Genomic DNA, 22,486 nt, shown 5'->3' with positions numbered 1-22,486 from the left:
GTGGTGAAGCGTGCATGTAGACATACTGGGGGAGCTCCAGGGCCATGTGGGAAGTGCTCTAGAACGAGGGTGCACTGGTGCAGAGCTCTCCAGTTCCAGCACCGCTTCAGAGGGATGCAGTCAGACACACCATTCTAGCGAAAGCCATACTCCCGCCCACCCAGCCCTGTCGCTCCCTCTCATGTTACCGGTGCCCAGTAGGGCCTTCCCCCCACCGCATCTCCTGATGCCAGGAGTCAAACCTGCTGCCCCAGCAGACAGGGGGCGAGGTGAATCGGGTTGGGCCCCTCCTTGCCTGAGCATTGTGATCAACACAAATAGTTTCACAGGGATGCTCAAAAAGATTTTCTGTTTATTAGCAGGGAGTGGCTGAGCCTGAAGCCGAAACGAAAGGACGTAGCGACCCTCCAGTTATTACAAAGGCCATATTATCCCACCAGCTTTGATTCAGACACACACACCCCCCCCCCGCATAATTAGTCACTCCACAAACACACAGCCCCTAGATAACCCAGGGATATTGTGTTCCCAGCCTCCACCCTTATAGTTTGTTACCAAAATAAACAGGGGAAGAATTCTGCAGAACACAAGGTGTTCTTTGTCCCAGACAAGTGATCAGTGAGCACCACAGCTCCTCGAACAGGTGGGCGGAGAGGAAGAAGGATGTAACTATTGGCTAAGACCGATGGGGATGGAGACGGAAAGACAGTAGGCAGCTACAGATCTGTTTACACGGCAGCTCATACCGCAGCATCTGGGCATTTGCAACCCTGCTTTAAAGCAAAATTCGAGCTGCTGCCCATCAGAGGCGGCTGTGAAGGCTGGGAATTTACTCACCTTTGTAATTAGTCCCTGAGAGTAGAAAATCCTGGTCTATTTCCCCCGTCGTCAGATTCGCCGCAGCTACCCTGGCTGTCCTCAGCCTGACAGCCCAGCTTACATTCAGCTGCGTACCAGGTACAGCGGCTCTACACTGACAATGGAAAAGCTGCAAGGGAGGGGGAAAATATTCGCGTCACTTAATCTTCTATTCAACAAGAGCACATTGCTCATGTCTTGTTAGAGCACTCGGGAAAGCCTGGGAGAGGAAGCAGCGGAGCTGTCAGCTTAACGTGGTTGTACAGAACTTCTCACAACAGAGGCCCAGTCCAAGACTGGGGCTCCTAAACACTGCCACGCGAATATGGGGAGCGGCACAGCCAAGCAGCGGCTGTCTGCTACTGCTCCTTTAAGAGAGGTTCTGGATTTTGGGGGAGTTCCTTGCTCGAAGGTTCTGGATTTTGGGGGAGTTCCTTGCCCGAGTTCATTCATCCACGTGCTGCTACTCTGATCTGTCAGAGCAGAACCTCCTGCTCTTTCCCCTATCTCTATCCACAGTGCTGATCTCCCCAGCCAACCAGACCATGTCTCATCCCAGTCACTGAGTCGGTGCCCCCTCCCCGGGGCTTACACAGCTGCCTGACTCCTGGCAGCGGCATAGGAAACATTTTCATCTCGTTTAAAGACACTGTTTTGAAATGTTCTCGTTTTAAAATAACCCGCTATGGGGTAGGCATCTGGCCGTCATCTCCACCGTAGCTGAGCGCTGCCATCTTTAACGGACCTGTCGCCACAAACCCTGGGGAGGCAGGTCTCCTTTCACAGCTGGGCACAAGGAGCCTAAAGACTCAGCTCCCCAGAGGTGTGTCAGCTCCTAATTCCCAGCGATTTCAATGGGAATTAGGTGCCTAAAGAACTGAGGATCTGGACCCAAGTGACTTTCCCAAGGTCACCCAGGCAGTCTGGGGCAGCGCAAGGAGCTGAATGCAGATGCCCTACTGCCCGGGATAGCGGCCTAACCACTGGGTCATCCTTCCTCTTCCAGAAACGGACATAAGCAGATTCCATTTCTGATCGGCGACTAGGGCAGCGGCAACGGAAAAGGCTGGCCAGAGTTTTGCTTAGTATTTAAAACCCAAACATCAGTGATCTGACCCTTTCCCTCTTCAAAGCGGCTTCACAGAAGCTCCCTGACTCTCCCCCTTCCCTTCCCTCCCCCTCCCGCAAAGCAAGCAAGCGCTGTCGCAATTTTATGGATGGCTGAACTTCTGCCTGCAGAGCGGGGACTGCTCCAAGGGCACATGGTGAGTCAGTGGCAGAGCTGTGAACAGCACACAAGGATCCTGCCTCCTGGTCACCTGCTCCAGCAGCTTCTAGGCCACACTCCAAAGGGCCAGAGGAAAATGAACCTGCACCTTCGCAAAGGGGAGACTGCAAGAGAGCAAACTGTGGGCTCCACCTAGAACCAAAGCCAGCTGTGGCCCAGTGGTTAGAGCAGGGAACCGCGAATCAGGACCTCTGGACTCTAATCCCAGCTCTGGCACAAGAGTGGTGATTACGGCGGGGGGATGTCAGGATTCCATGGTTTTATACCCAGGTCTACAACAGACGTGCAAGTCTTTTCACTTCTCGGTGAAATGGAGCTCACCCGTACGTGAAATGTCGTGAGATCCCCTTGGACAGGGGCTATGGAAGGTTCAAAGTACTTACAACCTCAAGCCATGTCAGGCAGAAGATGCCATGGCAACCACTGCAACAGCTGGTAGCAACAGACACTTTATCTCCCTGTCATTTGCTAGTTTCGTTGTGAAACAGCCCAGGAGGGGTGGAGGCAGCTCACAGCTATTTGGCCTGTATTGGAAACCAGAGCTGTGTTGGATACAACCTCTGCCCTTGGGACTCCCACAGCCCAGTGCGGTCCCCAGCCCTTCTCCCTGGGCACACAGCTAGCCCTGGGGCTCTGCAATGCTCCTCTCTGTTTAGTTAGCAGAGGGTGTGGAGAGTGACTCACTCCCAAGCCAGTGTTGCTGGATGGTTTTCCACCCCCATTCACACGGAGCTGGGATCTCCCCTCTCCTGCAGAGCTCAGCTTTGGGGTCACGCTTCCCTGCTGCTCAGAGCCAACCTGCGACCCCTCCCAAGCACTTCCCATTGCTGCAGCCAGACACCCTCAGAATTTATTCTAGGCTGACAATCCTGCCCCCCCCCATCTGCATCAGAATTTAGGGGTCCCCCTTCTCCTCAGCTTTCCCTCATCTGCACTACTCCCCTCAGGCATTCAGAGATCAGCTGCAGCGTCAAACCTTCATTTGAATACGAACCATTAAGCCTATGCAAATGTCTGCTGAGTGTGAAACCTACTTGGGGTACACCTGATTCCCCGAGCCTCCCAGCAAAACAACGGGCCAGGCCTGCCACTCCATTACAACCCACTGCACCCCTAAGGGAATCCCAGGCAGGTGAACCCCCCGTACCCCACCCCCCTGCAAGACAAGTGAGTTCAGGACAGCAGCAGATGCTGGACTGGAAACACTGCCCGTCTGTCAACGGAGCAGGCGGCATGCACTAGACGCGGGGGCATTCGTGCACACCAAATGTAAGTGGAAAAGGGCAGCAGGAGGGACGGCTGCCCTGTGACTGGTGTGGCTTTAGCTATTTTAGCTTACGAGGGAGGGTTTGAAGAGGAGCTGTATTTTGATGAGAGCCACGCAACTTTTGCAGCTCTCCCCCAAGTCTGCAGCCGGGGGGGGCTCCAATGAGGGCTGTGCGAGCGGTTAGAGGATACGTAACACACCCATCCCTTCGGTTAAAGGTACCGGGCACGTATAGTTCATGGGGGATCGGCTCAGCCAGGCTGCCACGCCTGCAGCTGAAAGAGCGACACCCTGATTAGCCGTGCAGCCACACAAAGGCTGATGGAGGCACTCACGGCAGGACGGCTGATGCACCTGTTTCTCCCCTCTCCCGCCCACCATCCCTCCCTTCCATACGCCAGGAGAAAGGGCTACAGGAGGCTGCCGCTTACCCCTCACTGCTCCCAGCACAAGGGGGCAATTGCTATAGCAGATCAGACCTGCTTCCGCCCGCAGCCAGGCAAGAAACCCAGACACGGACAATCACGAAAGCCCCCGCGCAGGGGAATGGAAGTTCTGTACTTCGCTTGCAGCTCATTGTCTCCCGCGTGGCAAAGGAACGGATCCTTCCTAAAACAAGCCCCACAGGGAGAGGGGCTCATTGGTCACAAGTGTTTCTAGTGGATAAAAGCAGGACTGGGAGACAGGAGGGCGCTTCCCCACCGCAGGCCCTGGATTTTGATTTTGCTCTTACGCAGCGATGAGGTGGCAAAGGAGGGAGGAGGACACGCAGGCTTGGGGCTAAGGGCGAGCCCTGGGCTAAGAGCAAAGAAAGTGCTTAGGGCCTGCGGTTGGTCACTCCCCCTGCTGCATGGGAATCCTGCCACCACAAGTGAAACAGCCAACAGATCCTGACCCCGATTGGCTGGGGAGGAAGCAAATGACTAAGGGTGCAAACTCGCGCAAGGAGCCGGGACAGGGCAGAGGTTATCAGGCTGTAGTTTCACTGGGACGCAACCCAAGAAAGCGAGAGCAAACGCAGGGAACACACACATTCCAGACAAATTTCTGCTCCGCGGCCGGGAGACCAGCTCCCCCTGCTGGGGGTTAAGGCCCCTGGCACCGCTTGCTTGCCGGGGGGAGAGATTGAAAAACAAACGCAGCTCCTCCTGCTGGAGGAACAGAAGAATACAAACCCGGCCTGCCCCCACGTAGGCATGTTGTTTCCCCTTTAAAAACTGCAACACACAAGTTAATAGTAAACCAAATCCCCTTCCAGCTCCGCTCGGCAGCTTGGACTTTATTTGTGAGTTTACACATTTAGGGAGACTACACACCAGCACTGATAAAAACAGCTCTAAGCCCAGAGGCACAGCCCCCAGGCTGGAGTCTGGCAGGAGAACATCCTTACACAGAGAGATTATACAGATATCACAGCCACAGACATTACCAACAACATGATTACCCTGTCTGCATCCAGAATCGGTTACGTTATTGCACTCAAAGCAGCACTGGACAAAATTAAACACCCAATTACAGCTAACGCGCACACAACACGTCTGCTCCCCATGTCGCGTTGGCGCTTGAGGACTGGCAGGTTAAAACAGGGGGGCCCTCAGGCAGGAGGCACTTCCAGGGAGGCTGTCCAGGAGAGCCAGCCTGCCTGCGGTTCTGTCTCAGCCACCCCCTTGGTAGGTGGTCCAGATAACCAACAAGAGGTCCGAGAGACTCACTAGCCAATGGCCTCTCTGTGAAATGAGTTTGGCGGGTCTCAGCTTAATTCCCTGTGAAGCAGCATCCCCATGACACAGTTGGCACTAACTGCCCCCATAGACACCTGGTTCATCGGCATCCTCAGCAGAGGTGCCCAGGATCAGATGAGCTATGGAGACTGAACTGACCCCAGGCCTGGAGTTGCCCCTTTACGTCAGGGCAGCCACGCGTGGCAGGGGAAGCTCCCACTGGGATAGATGGAGGGCTTCAGTCTCCAGGGCTGCCAATCTGGCACCTCTGAGCCCCCCCAAATATTGCCTGGTTTTGGAAAAGTTAAGACAGTTGCCCTGTGAAGGGCAGGAGCAAGGGGGCCGTACCCCATCCTCCGCAGCTCCTGGGTAAGGGGTGGGGCGGGGTGGGGGGTGGCAGAAGAGTATTGAAAATATCCCAGGTCCCTGTGTGAAATGATCTCGCTCTTGGCCTTCAAGGGGCAAGCCTCTCATACACCCAGTTCCCCTCTCCCTTGCGTGTCATGAGTCCCGTGGGGGCAGCGGCGTCCCGGAGGCGCCGGAAGACGATGCGGTCATGTAAGCGGTTGGTTTGGCCCTGCCAGAACTCCACAACGTCTGGTTTCAGGACGTATCCCCCCCTGAGGGAAAAACAGATGCCGTTAGAGGCGCCCATGCACAGCAGCAGCCTTCATCCAAAGCCAAGGAGGACCAGGAAGATCCCTACAACGAAGCGGATGGAGCTAAGCTTTTACGCAGCACATATCACGACGGCCTGTGGGCACCTAACAAGGACGTGAGGCGTCCGCACACAACCACGTCAAGCCCAATGATGCTCGCTGCTCTGGGATGGGCTCTGCATCTTCTTGCAGGGAACAGCTCAGAAGCAGGCCAAGCTCAACCTTAACTGATTCCCGAAGTGTCATTTAAGTAAATCCAGGCTTTGTCAGGAGCCGGTACTTAGCTGCATGAAAGCTTTAGGTTCAAGCCCTGCCCCGGCCTTCAATCTAAATCTAACATTGACGCTGCAGGGTGGCACTTGGCGGAGGGGGAAGCAGCAGCACTACGGAGAGGTACCACCCTTTGGAAAGATTAAACCTAAGTGCTGTCTGTCCATCTCTACCGAGATCTTCTGGCCGTTTTAAGACCAACATCTCCCCAGTTTCTAATAGCCACAGCTGAGGCACTCGGAGGTGTAGCGGAGGAATGGGAAGGGACACCAAGGGAGAGAGTGGAAGACCAGGCCTAACTTACACAAAGGCAGGTTTTCCTCACTAAGCACCACTCACCAGTACGCAGGCTTTGGCACGGTTCCCTCCCGGTACAGCTCTTCCAGCTCTGTGTTCTTCTTCCTTAAATACTGCAAGGGAAAGGGAGACCGTCTGAAGGCCTGGGGCTTCCTGCCGTGGACCACGCGTGCAAAACGCATGGCCTGGGGCCCTCACTGCCCCCGGTAGGAGAGAAGATGCACTGGGACACACAGCGAGGGAACAAGCTCCGAGACACCCAAGGGGCCGGAATCCAGCACAATCCACCCCACCCTCGAGTCCCACTGCGCCTCACCTCCCTGTCGGGAATCACGGTGCTCTGGCGACTCACAACCGCCCCGATCTGGCTGCTTCGGGGCCGGGAGTGGAAGTAGTGCTCCGATTCCTCCTCCGGGAGTCTCTCCACAGAGCCCTCGAGACGCACCTGCAACAGCCACAGCGAGATGGGCCCTGGCCCCAGGAAGGTGGGCACACTCCCGCCAGGGGCCAGAAGGAGACCAAGTTAATTTTGCCAACAAGATTAGGATCCAGGGTGGGGCATCAGGCTATCCTCCCTCTGCGGATTCGCCAAATGTCAAGTGCTGACTCCGTCCCCTGCTGTTATACCAGGTGATCACCAACCCCGGTGTGAGAGGGGGATGAGGCGGTTTGAATCACCACCACATCCTGCAGGGTAGAAAGAGCTCTAACTCCCCTCCAGAACTAGCTCCCCGAAAGGCAGCCAACTCACCAGCCCTCACCTCAGGCAGAGTCAATTGGGAAGAAGGTCTAGAGAACCCACCTGAGATCCATTTAGAACTCAGTTGGTTTCAGTGCCTCCACCCGCTGTCCATTATTACAGATCCAGATTTCCTTCCCCCATAAGAAACCTGCCGCTCCCTCCCTTTTTTCTCTGGTACGTAGCTGAGAAACAGTCTCCGACTCCGGTAATTATATTTTGCTGACCTAAATCACCTTGCAGTTTCAAGTCAATAGACTCACTTCTTGGCGTTATTCTTCAATTCCCCTTTTAAGAACTACTGTGCAGTGTTGCTGAGGGTTGTTAAACTGGTACCACCTTCCATCCCAGAGGCAGCTGCATTCAGTGGTGTGTGAGCGTTCTCTTTAAGCGTAGTTCATAACCTAGCAGCTAGTCCAGCACGGGGAGAATACCTCAAGCTGTCAAAGTCGCGGCCCCCAAGGAGCTGAGTAAGTTACAGATTCCAGTCACCCGTCCCATCTGGTGTGAAGCAGTTTTTGAGCTTTTAAGAAGCCTCCCCAGCCCAAGATGAGCAGAGGGTCTCTGCTCAGTGCTGCGGTCTGCGCTTTGAGAGCGAGAGAGACCAGTGTGGCTCTGACGCAGACTGCATCTGCCATCTCCTCTAGCACTTCGCCCAAACAGGCCTCACCAGTAACTCTGATACTGCATGCAGGGTGCTGAGCTTATCCCCTCTGCCGCTTCCTCCCCTTGATCGGGATCAGAAGGCACAACTCACCTGGCGATTAAGGGGCTCCCAGTAAAAGACGACCGAGGCAAAAGGATTGGAGTCCTGCAGAGCGGGGAGGCGGGGGGAATAAAAACCACAAAACAAAGGACTTTCATCAATTGGGTAACGTGTCACGTCTTAAAAGCTAGAGAAATTACCCACCTCTCCTAGCTCAGACTTTGCTCAAGGGTTTGGGACTTGGGAGGAATTTAAGAGCACACGACAGACTAAGCCAACACAGCCCATGGGGAGGTGCCAACATGCTATGCATCACCTTGATCAAATCAGGATGGGGAGTGGAGGGGGGCCCAAGGAGATATCTCCCTCCCACTCTCTGATCCCCACACCTGGGATCAACATAGCCCAAGGCACTTTGGTCCCTGAGGTGTATCTGTGGGCTGCTCTTCTATACCAAAGGAGAGAGGCAGCTGCTGTCCACTTGATTTGATGTAAGCCTGGTGCAGACCTTGAGCACCTGGCAAGTCGGCGTCCTGCCCCTCATCTGAGCAAAGTTCAGGTGCCCGTACAGACATGGAAAATACAGGCCAGTGGGTAGTTGACCAGCTTGCTGGTCAACATCTTATGTCCCCCAAGATCCTCCCTCCTGGCGCCCCGCCGACCCCCATCAGAGGTGAGCAAACCCAGCCCTCAGTGACATGCCCCACACAAATCCATGAACAACATGGTCTGTAACCCATGAGGCAGCTCTCACCAGCTCTTTTCCTTTCCGGCTCTCGTGATTAGTGAAGAATCGAAAGCCATTCTGGCTAAACCCCTTCAGGAGCACCATGCGGGCAGAGGGCCTCCCATCCCTGAGCCAGGGAACAAATGCACCAGTCAACACAGAAGGGCAAGCACATACAGAAATACATTCCAGAGACTGCCCTCCTGCCCAGGCAAAGGTGAAGGGAATCTACCCTCTTCTTTCCGGTCATGAATTGAGCATTGCTGAGATCAGGAAGGACGATTCACCACCCTCTCTCACCCTGTACCTCATTATAGGAGGCTGCACATTACAGACTTTTGTGCCTTCCTCTAAAGCATTTGAGATTGGACCCCGCTGGCGTCAGCATAATTGTGTAATAGGGCAAATGCCCAGTCCTGTTCCAACACATAACCGTGCCTCTGGATCCACTCCTTACTAGCCATACAAACATGCCGGAAGCTGTCTGCTCCCCTACTTGCCAGGTTACCCAGCCCAGGATACGCAAGCTGGCAGGGCACCTCCCTGCAGGAAAGCAGCAAAGGAAGCCACCCAAAGACGCAGACAGGAGAGATTCTGGGCCAGCGACTCCCTTGCAATGCCCACCTGGTACAGGTGGCCAGGCACATAGCATTGGCTTCACCGATTGAGGGGCACTGCATGGCCTCTTCAAACCACACGGCAAACTGCTTAATCGGGTCAAAGGAGGCGAGATGTTTCTCCTCAAATGCCTGCACAGGACAGAAACGGGGAGAGGAGCAGAAGAATTGGAGTGTTACACCCCCACCCATCAACCGTCAGGATCCTTCGCTTTCCCACACATCATCTCAAATCCTGCTAACCCTGTAGCTGCAGGAACCAGCCCACAGGAGTTTAGCATCACAACTCCCGGCCCGCTGAACGGTCTCTGATTATCCACATTTGAAAGGAGGCACATTGCTTAAAGTCACACAATGAGCCAATGACAGAGTCAAAACAGAACCTAACGTCCTGACGCTGTCCTGCCCATCTACCTGTTCTAGCCACTGGAGAACACTCTGGTTTTTTATTTCATTCACTGCTTGTTGATTTTTTTTTAGGTCAGCTGAGCTCTGAAGCTGCTGTCTTGTCCCATGCTGAGTAATGGAAAGGCTGGTCTCGAAGCTTAAATCATGGACCTGAGAGTCAGGAGACCTGGATTTTAGTCCCAGCTCTGCAGGACCTTACCCTCTCGCCTCTCTGTGCCTCAGTTTCCCCTGTAAATTAAGATTAGTATTTAGGTCCCTCACAGGTGGTTATGGGAAAGTTTTACCGGTTAAACTAATTATACTGGTGTAGCCCCACAAGTGGACACATTTATTCTGGAATAAATGGGGAGATTTTTTGGTTTAACTTCAACCCTTCCCAACTGACATAAGCTAACTTGTCAAAAGGCCCTCTCAACCCGAATAAGAGTGTCCACATCGGGGTTATACCAGAACAGCCACAATCTAAATTCACGTTTTAGCTTATACCGCTATAACTGTCTCGTGTAGCCAAGTCCTTAGAAAGAAGGGGCGGGCTATTAAAGCCAGGCACAGCCCTGTGGGTAACATAAGAATGGCCATACTGGATCATATCAACGGTCCATCTAGCCCAGTATCCTGTCTTCCGCCAGTGGCCAATGCCAGGTGCCCCAGAGGGAATGAACAGAACAGGTCATCATCAAGTGATCCATCCCCTGTCGTCCAATCCCAGCTTCTGGCAAACAGAGGTTAGGGACAATCAGAGCATGGGGCTGTGTCCCTAACCATCTTGGCTAATAACCATTGATGGACTTGTGCTCCAGGAACTCATCTCATTCTTTGAGCCTCGCTGTACTGCTGGTCTCTGCGCTGTCCCCTGATGGACGAGTGCCACAGGGTGGCTGTGAGCAAGGAACCTACCCTGGCCCCTAGAGATGAACAGGGCCCTCACAGGGCTTTTCTGTGATCCCCACCATGACCCCCCACCCAGCCTTTGGATAAGAGCAGGGCAGGATCTGGGGGAGCCTCGAGGGGAGGGAGCACCATGCCTCAAGGGGCAGCAGGGTAAAGACCAGCTCACCTGCCAGCTGGGCACCTGTGGGGGAGGGGTGATTGTGCACCCCACCTGTGGGGGGGAGGAAGAGCAGATTTCTGATCCCTCTCCTTCCTCCTCCTCGCCCCCTTCACCTCCCTCTTTGAGCCCCCGCTCTAGAACCCTCCCACCTGCCCCTCCCCCACCGGGACTCCCCCCTTCTCAAGTCCCCTCCTCCTGTAGCACCCACGTGCCCCTCCACCACCAAGCCCCCCCCCCCCCCTGGACCCACCTGTAGCCCTGCCACCAGGACCCTCCTGCAGCCCCCCCCCCCAGACCCCCCCCCATAGCCCCTCCCCAGACCTCCCCTGTAGCCCCCCTCACCTGGACCCCTCCCCCGCAACTCCCCCTGTAGCCCCTCCCCAGACCCCTCCCCCCGATTCCACTGTAGTTCTCCCCACCTGGATCCCCCCTGTACCCCCCCCAGGAGGCTCCTGTAGCCCCCTCGGACCCCCCATAGCTCCCCCCCCAGGAGACCCCTGCAGCCCCCCCCCACCTCCCTGTAGCCCTCCCACCAGGACCCGTCCCCCCGGGACCCCCCCCACCAGGACCCCTCCCTCCCGACTCCCCCTGTAGCCCCCCCACCAGGACCCCTCCCCCACAGGACCCCCCCTGTAGCCCCCTCCCCCACGGGAACCCCTGTAGCCCCCCCGGGAGGCCCCTGTAGCCCCCCCCCACCTGGATCCCTCCCCACGTGCCCCTCCCCCCCCGGACCCCTCTCACCTCCTTGTCCCCCCGGTAGCTTTTCCTCAGGGGCCCCAGGTCCATGGCTGCAGCCGGCGCCAGCACCTGCCCAGGAGGACGGGAGCCGAGCCAGGCCCAAACGCGCAGCCCCCTCCGCGCCGCGTAACGCATCATAGCCCCGCCCCCGCCGCGCGCGCGCAAAGACCCCGCCCCTTAAGAGGGCAGGACGCCGGACGTCCCGCACGCCGGGGCGGGGCGATTTCAGCTCACGCCCCTGTCCCAGCAGCCAATAGGGAGCCGATCCCTGGCCTCCAATCAGACGGGAGACAGGGCCAGACCTCAGCCAGTGGGGAAGCGGCAGGGGCGGGACTCGGGGACCAGGAAATGGTGTCAGGGCTGTAAACAGGCACATGGAGGGGATGTTAAAGGTACAGTGTCCCGGGGGGAGGGAAGGATGGGGGTGGATAACAGGAGGTGGGGGACGAAAGGGAGGGTCCATACAGGGGGGCATATGGAGGAAACAGGGAAGGGGACGTGGGGGGAACAGACAGGAGCAAGGAGGGAAGGGGGCAGACAGGGGACATGTGGGGGGAATAGACAGAGGGAAGGGGCAAACAGGGGACATGTGGGGAAAACAGAGAGGAGGAGGAAGGGGGGGGGCAGACAAGGCTCCAGATAGAAGACAAGTGGGTTTAGTCAGGGCAAGGAGAAGAGGGTGGGGATCAGACAGATGTCATGAGTGGGGGGAAATCAGACAGAGGACAAGGAAAGGAAGAGGAGAAAAGAGACAGGAATAGACAGGTTCAAGTACATGAAGGGTTGTTACAAGGAGGAGGGAGAAGAATTGTTCTTCTTAACCTCTGAGGACAGGACAAGAAGCAATGGGCTTAAATTGCAGCAAGGGAGGTTTAGGTTGGACATTAGGAAAAACTTCCTGTCAGGGTGGTTAAGCACTGGAATAAATTGCCTGGGGAGGTTTTGGAATCTCCATCATTGGGGATTTTTAAGAGCAGGTTGGACAAACACCTGTCAGGGATGGTCTAGCTAATACTTAGTCCTGCCTAGAGTGCAGGGGACTGGACTAGATGACCTCTCAAGGTCCCTTCCAGTGCTATGATTCTGTGAGGTTTCAAGAAAGGGAGGAGGCCAGACAGAGGGCAAAGTGGGTGATCAAGGCAGGGGTAGTAATGGAGGAGGAGAAGGGAACAGAGAGCAGTGCAGGGCCAGGATGAGGGAGAAGCAGGTGTCAAAATAGGCAAAGGGCTGTTTTTAGAGGGGGGGTTGGGGAATCAGATGTGGGACAAGGAGGGGGACGTGTGCATCAGAGAGAGGGGAGGGAGATGGGGGAACCAGGTCAGAGGAGAGGGTGATGGGGCTAATTAGAGAGAAGGCTGGAAAGCTAAACAAATCCTAAACCAAGAGAAGGTGTGTGTGGGTGCTGAGGGGTAGAGGTTGGGGGCTGGATCAACAGTGAGGGTGTTAGGACAGTGTCAGATCAAAACTGGCATTTGTATACAATCCTTTTCCATTTCTTTTTTCCTGCTGGTGTCTCTTCCCATCTCTTTCTCTCTTCAGCAGGTTGAGTTTTCCTCCCTCTCCTCCACTATGTTTCATTGGGGCTGGAAGGTGTGACTATGAGAGGCAATGTCTGGTGGTGTCACTGACCTGCAGGCTCTGCAGAGCCACCTCCAGGCCATGGACCAAGGGATGGGAGATGGCGAGCAGCCAGACGATCACCCACTGTACAAACTGCCTGAGCCTGGACTGGAAGGTGCTGTTCTCTGCAGCCCTGACTTCCAACAGCCCCAGGAGCTGGAGCTCCAGGAGTCCCGAGGACACGCCCCCCCAGAATGTACCAGGTATGAGGGGGGACATGCCACAACAGAGTCACCCAGCTGGACCCACTGAGAACTGCTGAGAAGGCACAGTAGTGGGGGCCTGAGGTGACTTTTTGCAGAAGGCAGTGTGGCTTCGAGGCTAGAGTACTGGACTGGGATTCAGCAGACCTGGGTTTGATTCCTGGCTTGGCTACTGGTCTGATGGGTGACCTTGGGCAAGCTACTTCCCCGCCAGCTTTAATGGTTGCTGTTGTTATGGGACACCTGCCCCGCAGGAACTGGATTGTGACCCTGAAACTTATTTCGAACAGTCACCTGAGGGGAACAGCTGGCAGACACTGGCCTGGATTTGAACTGTCCCTGACAGGGAAAAGGCACCAGCTCCCATTCCCCTTAGCCCTCTGGTCCCAATTCCTAGGGAATGACTCTGCACAGCCCCAGAAGCAGCAGCTACAATTCAGAACCTCGTGTGAGCGTAGCAGAGAGGGCGCTGGCCTTGGGTTTTACACCCATCTCTGCTGCGGACTCTTTAGGTTGCTTATTCTATCCCGTGCCTTAATTCCCCGTCTGTAAGGTGGGGAGAATAGTTCCCCCATATCATAGAATCACAGAATCTCAGGGCTGGAAGGGACCTCAGGAGGTATCTAGTCCAACCCCCTGCTCAAAGCAGGACCAATCCCCAACTAAATCATCCCAGCCAGGGCTTTGTCAAGCCTGACCTTAAAAACCCCAGGTGTGCTTTGAAGGTGAATTGGAGAGGAGCCACAAGAATGAGGAAAGGATTAGAAAACGCCTTGTAGTGATAGATTGAAAGAGCTCAATCTGTTGAGTTGAACAAAGAGAAGGTTGAGGGGTGACTTGATCTGTAAGTACCTACATGGTGAACAAATATTTAATAATGGGCTTTTCAATCTAGAAGAGGAAGGTCTAATACGCTCCCATGAAGCTAGATCCATTCAGACTGGAAATAAGATGTAAATGTTTAATAGTGAGGATCATTACCCATTAGAATAATTGACCAACGGTCATGGTGGAGTCTCCATCACCGGCAATTTAAAAACAAGATTGGATGTGTTGTTCTAGACCATCTGCCCTGGGAATTGTTTGGGGGAGTTCTCTGGCCTGAGGTGTACAGGAGGTCAGACTAGATGATCACATTGATCCTTCCTGGCCTGGGAATCTGAGTCCATTAATAAGGGTGAGGGGCTCTGATGCTGCAGTGAGGAGGGCCATCTAAGTCCCTAGATCGAGTGAATACGATAGCGGTAGCGGGGGGGAATGGAAGAGCTCTTTGTCACTAGGACCTGTCTGATCTCACAAGCTAAGCAGAGCCTAGTCTTTGTCCAGGAGACTTCCCCAGACCACCCCAGTGCTGGTGATTCGGCAGCATGCCAGGAGGTGTTTAGCAGCAATTTAGGTTGGATTCGCAGAAGTGCGAGGCCCCTGCAATGCTCACTGAAGTCAGAGGGGCTTTGAATGTACTGTCTCTTGAATTACACCGAAAGCCACAACCCTGAAGGCTTGTGACCATTAAAGATCCTCTGGAACTTTTCACAAGACTTAGCCCCAGTAGCCTGCCCAGTGGTGGAGTTCCAGCGGTTCCAATCTACCTCCAGAAATTCCCCCTGGAGTTTCAAGTGGATTTAACATTCTCCTTCACTTCCTCCCATAAATTGCCGTGTTAAACAGCTGCCACATACCACCCCAGAGGTGGCTGCATTTCACTGGTGGGCGATGTGATTGCTGCGTGCGCACATGTGCATGCACACAGTTTGTACAGTATTTGGAGACAGTAAGGGCTGGAAAGATGTGATTTCATTATACTCGCTTCTTCTTGGCTTTTGTCTGCTTCCAGCGCCCAACCCCATGGAGCCCTGAGCAGTCTTGGGAGGCCCAGCCACTCTCTGCTGTGCGTGGAAGAGGAGATCAAGAACCGGAAAAGACCCAGGCTCTCCAACGGACCCCAGGCCAGTCCCAGCCTTGTCTCTCACTTCCCTCGTGCGCTGAGCGGGCCACAGCCCCAGGGCCCGTCCCCCTTCGGACACGTCCTTCAGAGCAATAGCCTGGATCTCCACAGCAGACGTCCCCAGGACGGGCTGCCACACACCAGGACTTTGGACAATCCCAGAGCCGCTCATTCTGGGGCCTCGGTGCTCTACAGGCCCAGCACAGAGCAGCTGGAGTCTCCATCCCTGAATTACGGACTCGAGGACGGCTGCCCATGGAGCAGCCGAGCTCCCTCGGGAGGCAGCAGCATTAGCAGCCGAGCGAGCAAGGTGACGGGTCTATACGCTGAGCTAGTCAAGGAGCTGGAGCTGCAGATGTCCGAGCTGCGGAATCTCCTCGCCTCTCGGGAAGAGGCCGCCATGTGGCAGGAGAGGAGGATCAAGGAGCTGGAGCTGGAGAATCAGCAGCTGAAGAGCCAGCTCCGGAACCTAGAGGAGCAGAACGACCTCCTCTCCAGCAGGAACGGGGCAGGGGCAGCGGCAGGCAGGACGGTGCTGGGGTCCGGAAACGGCGGTGTTGGTAACCCAATCCTCCTTCCTTTCCTGCCTTAGCATCGTGGAGGCAGTTTGCAGCTAGGCCAGCTCCGATGGCGTTAACCCGCTCTCGGGCTCCAAGGCCCCAGCTGGTCTCTGCATTCCCCACTTAAAACGGTGCCCAGCGGGCTAGCGGCATCAGAGCGTGCGTGGTGGGGGCGTCACCTTATCCTGAGGTGTCAGGCCTGGAGGCAGCAGCTTAGCCTGATGGACCAATGGTGTGATCCAGCCGGGCAAACCCCATGTCCCTAGGTTAGAGCTGGGGATACCCATGTGTGAGCTCTGGCCTCCCCCTGCGCCTGGCTGGGCGTTCAGTGGGGTCCCACCTCCAGCTCGAGTGTGGTGGCTGCAACTCTAGTGGTGCTGCCTAGAGAGAAGAGCACGGCCCGCCATCTGGGCAGCTGCACGGGTGCCAGCTCTGTAGAGAGGCTCCTGGGCTGGGATCAAAGAGACAGACACCTGTAGGGGCTCTGGGCAAGAAGTGGGCACCAGGTGAGCAGCAGGGTGGATAGGGAAGGACCCCTCTTCTTTGTGCGTGTCTGGGACTCTCGTGTGACCCAGCTCGGCCTGAGGCCTGGCCAGGGATGGAATTCCTCTGCGATGCTCAGCTCTGTCTCTGTGCACATGTCTCTCCCCAGACATCAACGAGAGCAACATCCAATTCCTGAAAGCCCTGGTGGGGCTGCTGGAGAGCAACGCAGCATTGCAGGTGGGTGCCCCAGTGTCTCCCCTTGTCTGAGCGGTAGCTACCAGCACCGTGGAGGCGAAAGGCTTCCCTGGGTGTGTACGAATCGGAGGCCGGAGATGATGAAATCCCCTTCGAGCCCATCTGCCCAGCCCCGCAGCCCTGGAGAACATTTTCTAAGAGTTGCCCCAGTGTAATTTTAACTATTCCAGACAATGGAGGGATTTTGCTCCTGGGGAGAGGATCCCACACCCTCTGCTGTCATTCTTCACCCCCCACCCCCCAATATCACAGTTAAACCCCGTTGTATCATTGCAGGGGCAAGCCGAGTCTCCTGGGCACCCCCTTGGTGTTTCCTCCCTCCATAGCCTCTGATCACGTCCTCCTGTTTAGCCAAGCCTCACCGATTTAGCTCAGTTCCTCCAGCCCTTCTCTGAACACCCTCCAGTTTCCTTCTGGTGTTGAGGAGCTGAGAACTGAAAGCAGGTTGGGCCAGAGCTTATGGAGGCCCTATCCCCTCCTGGGAAGCAGGGAGGGGCGGAGGCAGGAAGGGGTAGCTAATTTATCACTCAGTTTTTCCACCACACATCTCTGTCCGTGGCATCCCCACGCATTCGCTCCTATTGCAGGCCAATGGCCTCCAGCCATTCACCTCTCCCATTGTGGGGGAGCAGAGGTGCACCCCAGCTGAGGTCCCCAAAAGCCCCCCAGTCTGGAGGATGCGAGCTGGGGTCCCGAGCGGCTTCCCACCCTGGATGAGCACAGAGGACGGCTCGGGGAGCCCCGTCACGCTCAGCGATGCCACCTGCTTATGGGAGGAGAACATACAAGATACGCTGCCCGATGGCACCCCGGTGTGGGCGTCGCCCGTGGAGGTGGGTGATTCGCGATCGGCTCCTATGTGGGCCATTGGTCATTGAATGCCTGGGGATGCTGCCTAATGGGACCCCGGGAGGGCACACACCTCGGGGGGAGAGGTAGTGTTGGGCATTATCTTTTCTCCTTGGAGCCAGGACCATCCCTACCCTTCCAGCAGGACAGGTGGACACCTCGGTCCCACACTGGTCTGGGCAGAGGCTGAACTTGGAGGGACCACAGCTACTTCCTAGCTTCCCTAGGGAAGCTGACCGGGCCCTGCTCTGAGATCCCCTCCCTCTTTGTTTGGATCAAAGGCTCCATATCCTGCCCCACCCATACCACTTCCAGCTCTCTTAAAGGGGACCCAGGCAGACTCTGAACGGATTGGGGAAATGGCTGCGACGGGGGTCTTCCTGAATCGGCAACAGACGCACCTCGGTTCTTCCTTTTACCGATCAGCCAGCGCATGCCAAGCTCAGGCTTCTGCGATTCCCTGGGCCCACGCTTGCCCCCCGCCGCGCTGGGCAGGAGAACCGAGCCCAAACAGGCAGCTGCTCCAGCCTTAAAAGGTGCCTGGATTCCTGAGGACTGCAGAAATGGAGCATTAAGCCTCTCCTGGCTGAATGAGAGAGGAGACTCCTATTGCTGGCTCCGGGGGCGTTGTCCAAGCTCTGGCAGCTCTCCCGAGAGCAATGGGGTGCAGGTTTGCCCTATAGTATCTGGGGTGATTGGCAGGACTCAGCTTGGAGCTCTGAGTGTGGCCCCTGCTCTCAGACAAACACCTTCCTGCCCTATTTTAAAGGCTTAAATTCCAGTTTAGAGGCAGGAGTGCGGTCGAGTGACTAGAGCACGGAGGCAAGAATCCTGGGTTCTAATCCTGGCTGTAGGATGGAGTGGAGTCTAGTGGTTGGAGCAGGACTTTCATAGAAAGACTAGTCTTCATAGAATATCAGGGTTGGAAGGGACCTCAGGAGGTCATCTAGTCCAACAGGACCAGATTTTTGCCCCAGATCCCTAAATGGCCCCCTCAAGGATTGAACTCACAACCCTGGGTTTAGCAGGCCAATGCTCAAACCACTGAGCTATCCCTCCCCCTAACTCTTGGGTTATATTCCCAGCTCTGCCAGTAACGTGCTGTGTGACCTAAGACAAGTTACTCAACCTTTCAGTGCCTCAATTTCCCCATCTGTAAAACGAGGGCTGATATCCCCTCCACTGAGATCAATGGGATTGGGCCTGAGAGAGGACAGCTGGGGTTAGCCCAGCGTCTGTCGCTTGTTTAGCCTGCACGGTGGGGTCTGCCTGAGTCTCCCCAGACTCCGGGCACCCACAAAGAGCAGAATGACGAGGGGCGTCTCTCCCTTTGCCATAGGAGAATGGGAGACCCAAGCTGGAGCTGATCCCCAACTCGGGGGTCTACGTCACCCACCACCAGCTGGACGACCTCTCGCAGGTTTCTACCGACAAGCCCAAGCTGATGACCAGGCGCCTGCTGGATTACTTCTTCTCCCGGGAGACGCTCGCCAGGTCTTCGGCCACCGGCCAGCGCATCGCCCACAACAACACGACCATGGAGAAACCCATCCGCCTGCCGGTCGCAGTGGTAAATGCTATCAAAGGTAGGGGGGGTGGGCAGGGGGCTCTGTGGAGGGAGATGGGGCGAGGCTGGGGCTCCTGACGACGCAGAGGGTGGAGAGCGCACATGGTGACGATCCCCCACAAAAGGGACAGGATGACGCTGTTTGATCCTGACCGACAGGTTCCTTCTGCTCACCTCCTCCATTGTCCTTGCCCAGCAGGAGGGGTTCTGTTTGGTGCGAAGTCGGACTGCCTGGGACTGAATCCACAGAGCCGGCAGATAGCACCGGCAGGGGCACTTCAAGCGTCCGTCCCACAGCAAAGCCAACGGGGCTGAGGCCTGCTTGGGGTTTTCCTCGGGCAGCCTTTCCGGTCTGCATGCCCGGTTCAGTTCTCAGCTCCCCTGCTGAGACTGCCAGAGCTGGCCAGTTAGTGCCGGGGTGGTCGGGACTAGCTGTCTACTGGAAAGAGGACCGAGCCGCCCCACTCCTTTCACCTTGGCCATGCACCGCCCCAGGGAGATGATGATTTTCAGTCCCTGGCAAGCCGGGCTTGATTTGAATTGGGGACTTAGAGAGGAAAAGCTCAGAGCCCATTCCCAGCCCCTCGAACCATCCAATCTGCTATTTGGGAATATATTTTATCCGTACCCTAATCTGTGCTGGTACAACTCCCCCTTCTGCCGTAGTTCAGGACCCCCAAACACAGCAGCATTGTTACTGCCAAAAGAGTCATTGGGCCCAGCCCAGCGAATTACAAAACATAACCACCCAGCATTAGTGGTGAGAAGCATTAGTGGTGAGAAGCACATGCAGAAAGAGAGGGTTAGCTTTAAATACCCCAAGCTGTGTGCCTGGGTTGGACAGGCGGAGACGCCGGAACAATTCTAACGGCAGATGCAGGCCAAGGGTTCCAGAAAGGGTCCACTCGAGGCACCTTAAAGGGTCCTGATTTTCAGAGTGCCGGTGCTAAGTGCTTTCTGAAAACCCCATCAAGGGGTCTCAGATTGGGCACCCACAAGCCAAGGCAGCCCAGATCCCCAGTCACGTCCCCCCGTGCTTTACACACCTTCAACTCACTAGTGTTTCTGATCTAGTTAATCCGCCGCCCTCGTGCACTTCCTATGATGTAGGGATTACCACCCCGTTCGGCAGCAAAGAATTCAGACACAGAGGGTGAAGAGACCAACGGGCTAAATGCAAGATCAGATTGGATGGGTGATGCCCCAGGCCGCAGAGCAAGTTAGTAGCACCTCTGGGATGAGAGCCTGGTGCCCTTGTCTGGGTCCCACATGCTGCAGGGTCTTAGGGGTTTTGCATGCTGGTATCCGGCGGGATTCATCTCAGTGGATTCATAAAAAGCCAGAGCGCCTCTGGTTGTTTGCTCCACTTCTCTGCCCTCCCCACCCTCCTCCAGAGTACGTCACCAAAGTGTGCGGCAAGAGCTGCAACTTCAACGCCGTGATCAACAGCAAGTGTGGCACCTCCCGGAGGGCGGTCAAGAAAATGATCATCAAGATGGAGTAGATGGCGCCTGGGCCAGGGCCTCCCAAACGTCCATCAAGACAACGGCGAACCAGCTCTGAAAACGCTCCTGAGAGGATCTGTCGTCGCCCCCGCGCCAACGGACGCTGGGGTGCTGGCGGCCCAGGTCCCCTCCCGCACAGCAGCTCTGGGGGTGAGCGCGGTGGAGATAACGCGCCCCTCCCGGCACGCGTTACGGGGGCAGCAGTGGCGCAGTTTGAGCTCTCGTGCACTTAGTACATGCCCCGGGGGGCCTGAAGCGCCTGTTGTGTGGCCGTCCTGGGGCGCTCAGTCCTAGCCTGCAGACCTCGGTGCGTGCATTCCTGGGGAGGAGTGACTTACGCCTTCTGGAAGCGTCTGGGATCTGCCGCGCCTGGGGGAGAAGCGAGCTGGCGGGTGTGTTCTTCCGTTCTAACGAGTCCCTGAGGAGGGAGGGATGATCTCTGTCCTCTTTCAAAACTCGTCAGCTCCATTCTGGAATCCCGGCTCCGTGACGCTGAACATTAACGCTGCGGCCCTCTCCTCCACCTCTGGGCAAGCGCTTCTCCCAGCACATCAGACTGGAAGAGGGACAGTGCCGCAGTCACGGCACTGGACTTTCTGGCCAGAGCAGGGGAACTTCTGCTTTGAAACAGTTCTTACCGGACTGTTTACCGGCCGGGCCTGTAGATAAACCCAGAGCTTTAGTCTGTGGAGTGAGGGGGGATTCAGTCTCCCTCCCATCGGGCAAGGTCTGCTCTCCTGCGGAGACTCGTGGCCTGGCTCAACAGGCAAGTTCTCTGCTCGCCTGTAAGAATTTAACGGTGGGCGAGACATTTTTTCCCCCCCCTGTAAAGAAAGTTCCCATAAATACTCTATTTCTTGTAAATAAAACAATCCTTCCTCTCCTCCCAACTTCCCTAATAAAGGCTGGAATGTAACAGTGCAGGCTCAGTTGTTCCTCCTTACTGCTTCCCCAAGATCGTGGAATTTATAGTCGCTAGGGTTGTTATAGAGATTAAAAGTAGCATCTTGGGATGCTAAGCTGCCTACAGTAGACTCAGCCAAAACAGGCTGGGTAATTTTAACCGTAGTTCCTTCCCTCCTGTCCCAGATCCTGAACTATTTCTTACCCACCCCCTGAGCCATGATCCAGCCTGAAGGCCTCTCTGAAAGAGAATTCTAAGTGGCCACTTTGGTGCATTATTGGCCTCCTCTGGCAGGCTCAGAATGGAGCAGTTCCCACTTTCCCATTCCTGAGAACGAGCTAACGATGACGCTGGCTCCTTTAAGAGGCTCCTTCTCTCGCTTCCAGGAGATGTTAACAGAGCACAGTAGGGGCAGCGTGTGTGTGGAGGGGGAGGGATGGAGGTAGGGGGACACTTTCCAATGACTCCAGTTCCAGAGCAATTTCTCCCACCCTCCAGGTCACCGGGCAGCTTTTGAAAGTCATGGGCTGTACTTTTTCCTGCCCGGGGCTGGTGAACGGGGCTTGATTGAAGGCCTTTGGGTACCCAGAGCAGGGAGCACACGAGGGCTTCCCCAACAGTGCCCCAGCCCTGGAGAAGGGGGTTTAAAGGGGCCAGCCCCCTCCCTCTGATTTTTGGTTGAGAATGCCCCCGAGGGGGATTATGGCCATGGTGGTTCATCTCCACATGGACACTCGTCTGGGGGGGACCAGCAGCTCGTTTCCCAAGGTCAGGCAGGTTAGAGGGTAAAGCGTGTGTCGCCCCATCCAGAGAAGGACTTGCAGACCCACAGATGGTTCTGAGGTCCGGCCCAACTGCATCCTTTTTTGGGTGAAGCTCGGGAGGATTAAAGAGATGCTCCAAAAGATGAAAGCCAGTGGGCAGCAACTGTAAAGCTCTTTGCAACAAGGACTGTCTCTTATTCTAATGTACAGCTCCTAGCACAATGGGGCCTTAATACAAATAACAGTGTGGTCTGGTGGGTGGGGCATTGGCCTGGGATTCAGGACACCTCGGTTCCATTCCCAGCTCTGCCACTGATCCTGAGCAGATCACTTCCCCTCTGTGTGCCGATCGTTCTCCTCCCAGCCTTTGCCTGGTCTAGGTAGACTGTCAGCTCCTTGGGGCAGAGACAATGTAGGTGGCTCCAGTGGGTTGAAATCTCGGCGAGTCTCTTGGTGCTGTGTATAAACAACTGACCCGGTCA

General features: G+C 55.8%; 2 protein-coding genes across 8 annotated transcripts; one reads left to right on the top strand and one right to left on the bottom strand.

Annotated features, from left to right (window-relative positions):
* Positions 1-839: 839 nt before the first annotated feature.
* On the bottom strand, positions 840-11,517 carry PNPO (pyridoxamine 5'-phosphate oxidase). Of its 2 annotated transcripts, none has more exons than XM_065577603.1 (7): positions 11,350-11,513; positions 9,157-9,281; positions 8,560-8,659; positions 7,857-7,910; positions 6,677-6,805; positions 6,403-6,473; positions 840-988 (listed from the first exon to the last, which is right to left on the bottom strand). In XM_065577603.1, exons 1-7 carry the CDS (start codon positions 11,482-11,484, stop codon positions 943-945), a joined length of 660 nt encoding a protein of 219 aa, XP_065433675.1. In that variant the 5' UTR covers positions 11,485-11,513; the 3' UTR covers positions 840-942. The 2 variants fall into 2 exon arrangements, with proteins under 2 accessions (XP_065433675.1, XP_005301935.2); XM_005301878.5 differs by lacking the exon at positions 840-988 and adding an exon at positions 4,645-5,754 and having other exon boundaries at positions 11,350-11,517.
* A 91-nt stretch (positions 11,518-11,608) lies between these two features.
* LOC101935747 (uncharacterized) lies at positions 11,609-21,252 on the top strand. 6 transcript variants are annotated; one of them, XM_024100757.3, is made up of 7 exons: positions 11,609-11,738; positions 12,886-13,169; positions 15,004-15,674; positions 16,327-16,397; positions 17,003-17,248; positions 18,604-18,834; positions 20,226-21,252. In XM_024100757.3, the coding sequence occupies exons 2-7, from the start codon at positions 12,955-12,957 to the stop codon at positions 20,271-20,273; spliced, it is 1,482 nt and encodes a 493-aa protein (XP_023956525.2). In that variant the 5' UTR covers positions 11,609-11,738; positions 12,886-12,954; the 3' UTR covers positions 20,274-21,252. The 6 variants fall into 6 exon arrangements, with proteins under 6 accessions (XP_023956525.2, XP_023956526.2, XP_008160913.3 ...); XM_024100758.3 differs by having other exon boundaries at positions 19,906-21,252; XM_008162691.4 differs by having other exon boundaries at positions 18,604-18,850.
* Positions 21,253-22,486: the final 1,234 nt, after the last annotated feature.

Source organism: Chrysemys picta, chromosome 24 (genome assembly GCF_011386835.1).
Source record: "Chrysemys picta bellii isolate R12L10 chromosome 24, ASM1138683v2, whole genome shotgun sequence".
NCBI lineage: Eukaryota > Metazoa > Chordata > Testudines > Emydidae > Chrysemys > Chrysemys picta.
Note: the sequence above shows the minus strand (reverse complement) of the source record. Positions and strands in the feature narration are given on the sequence as shown.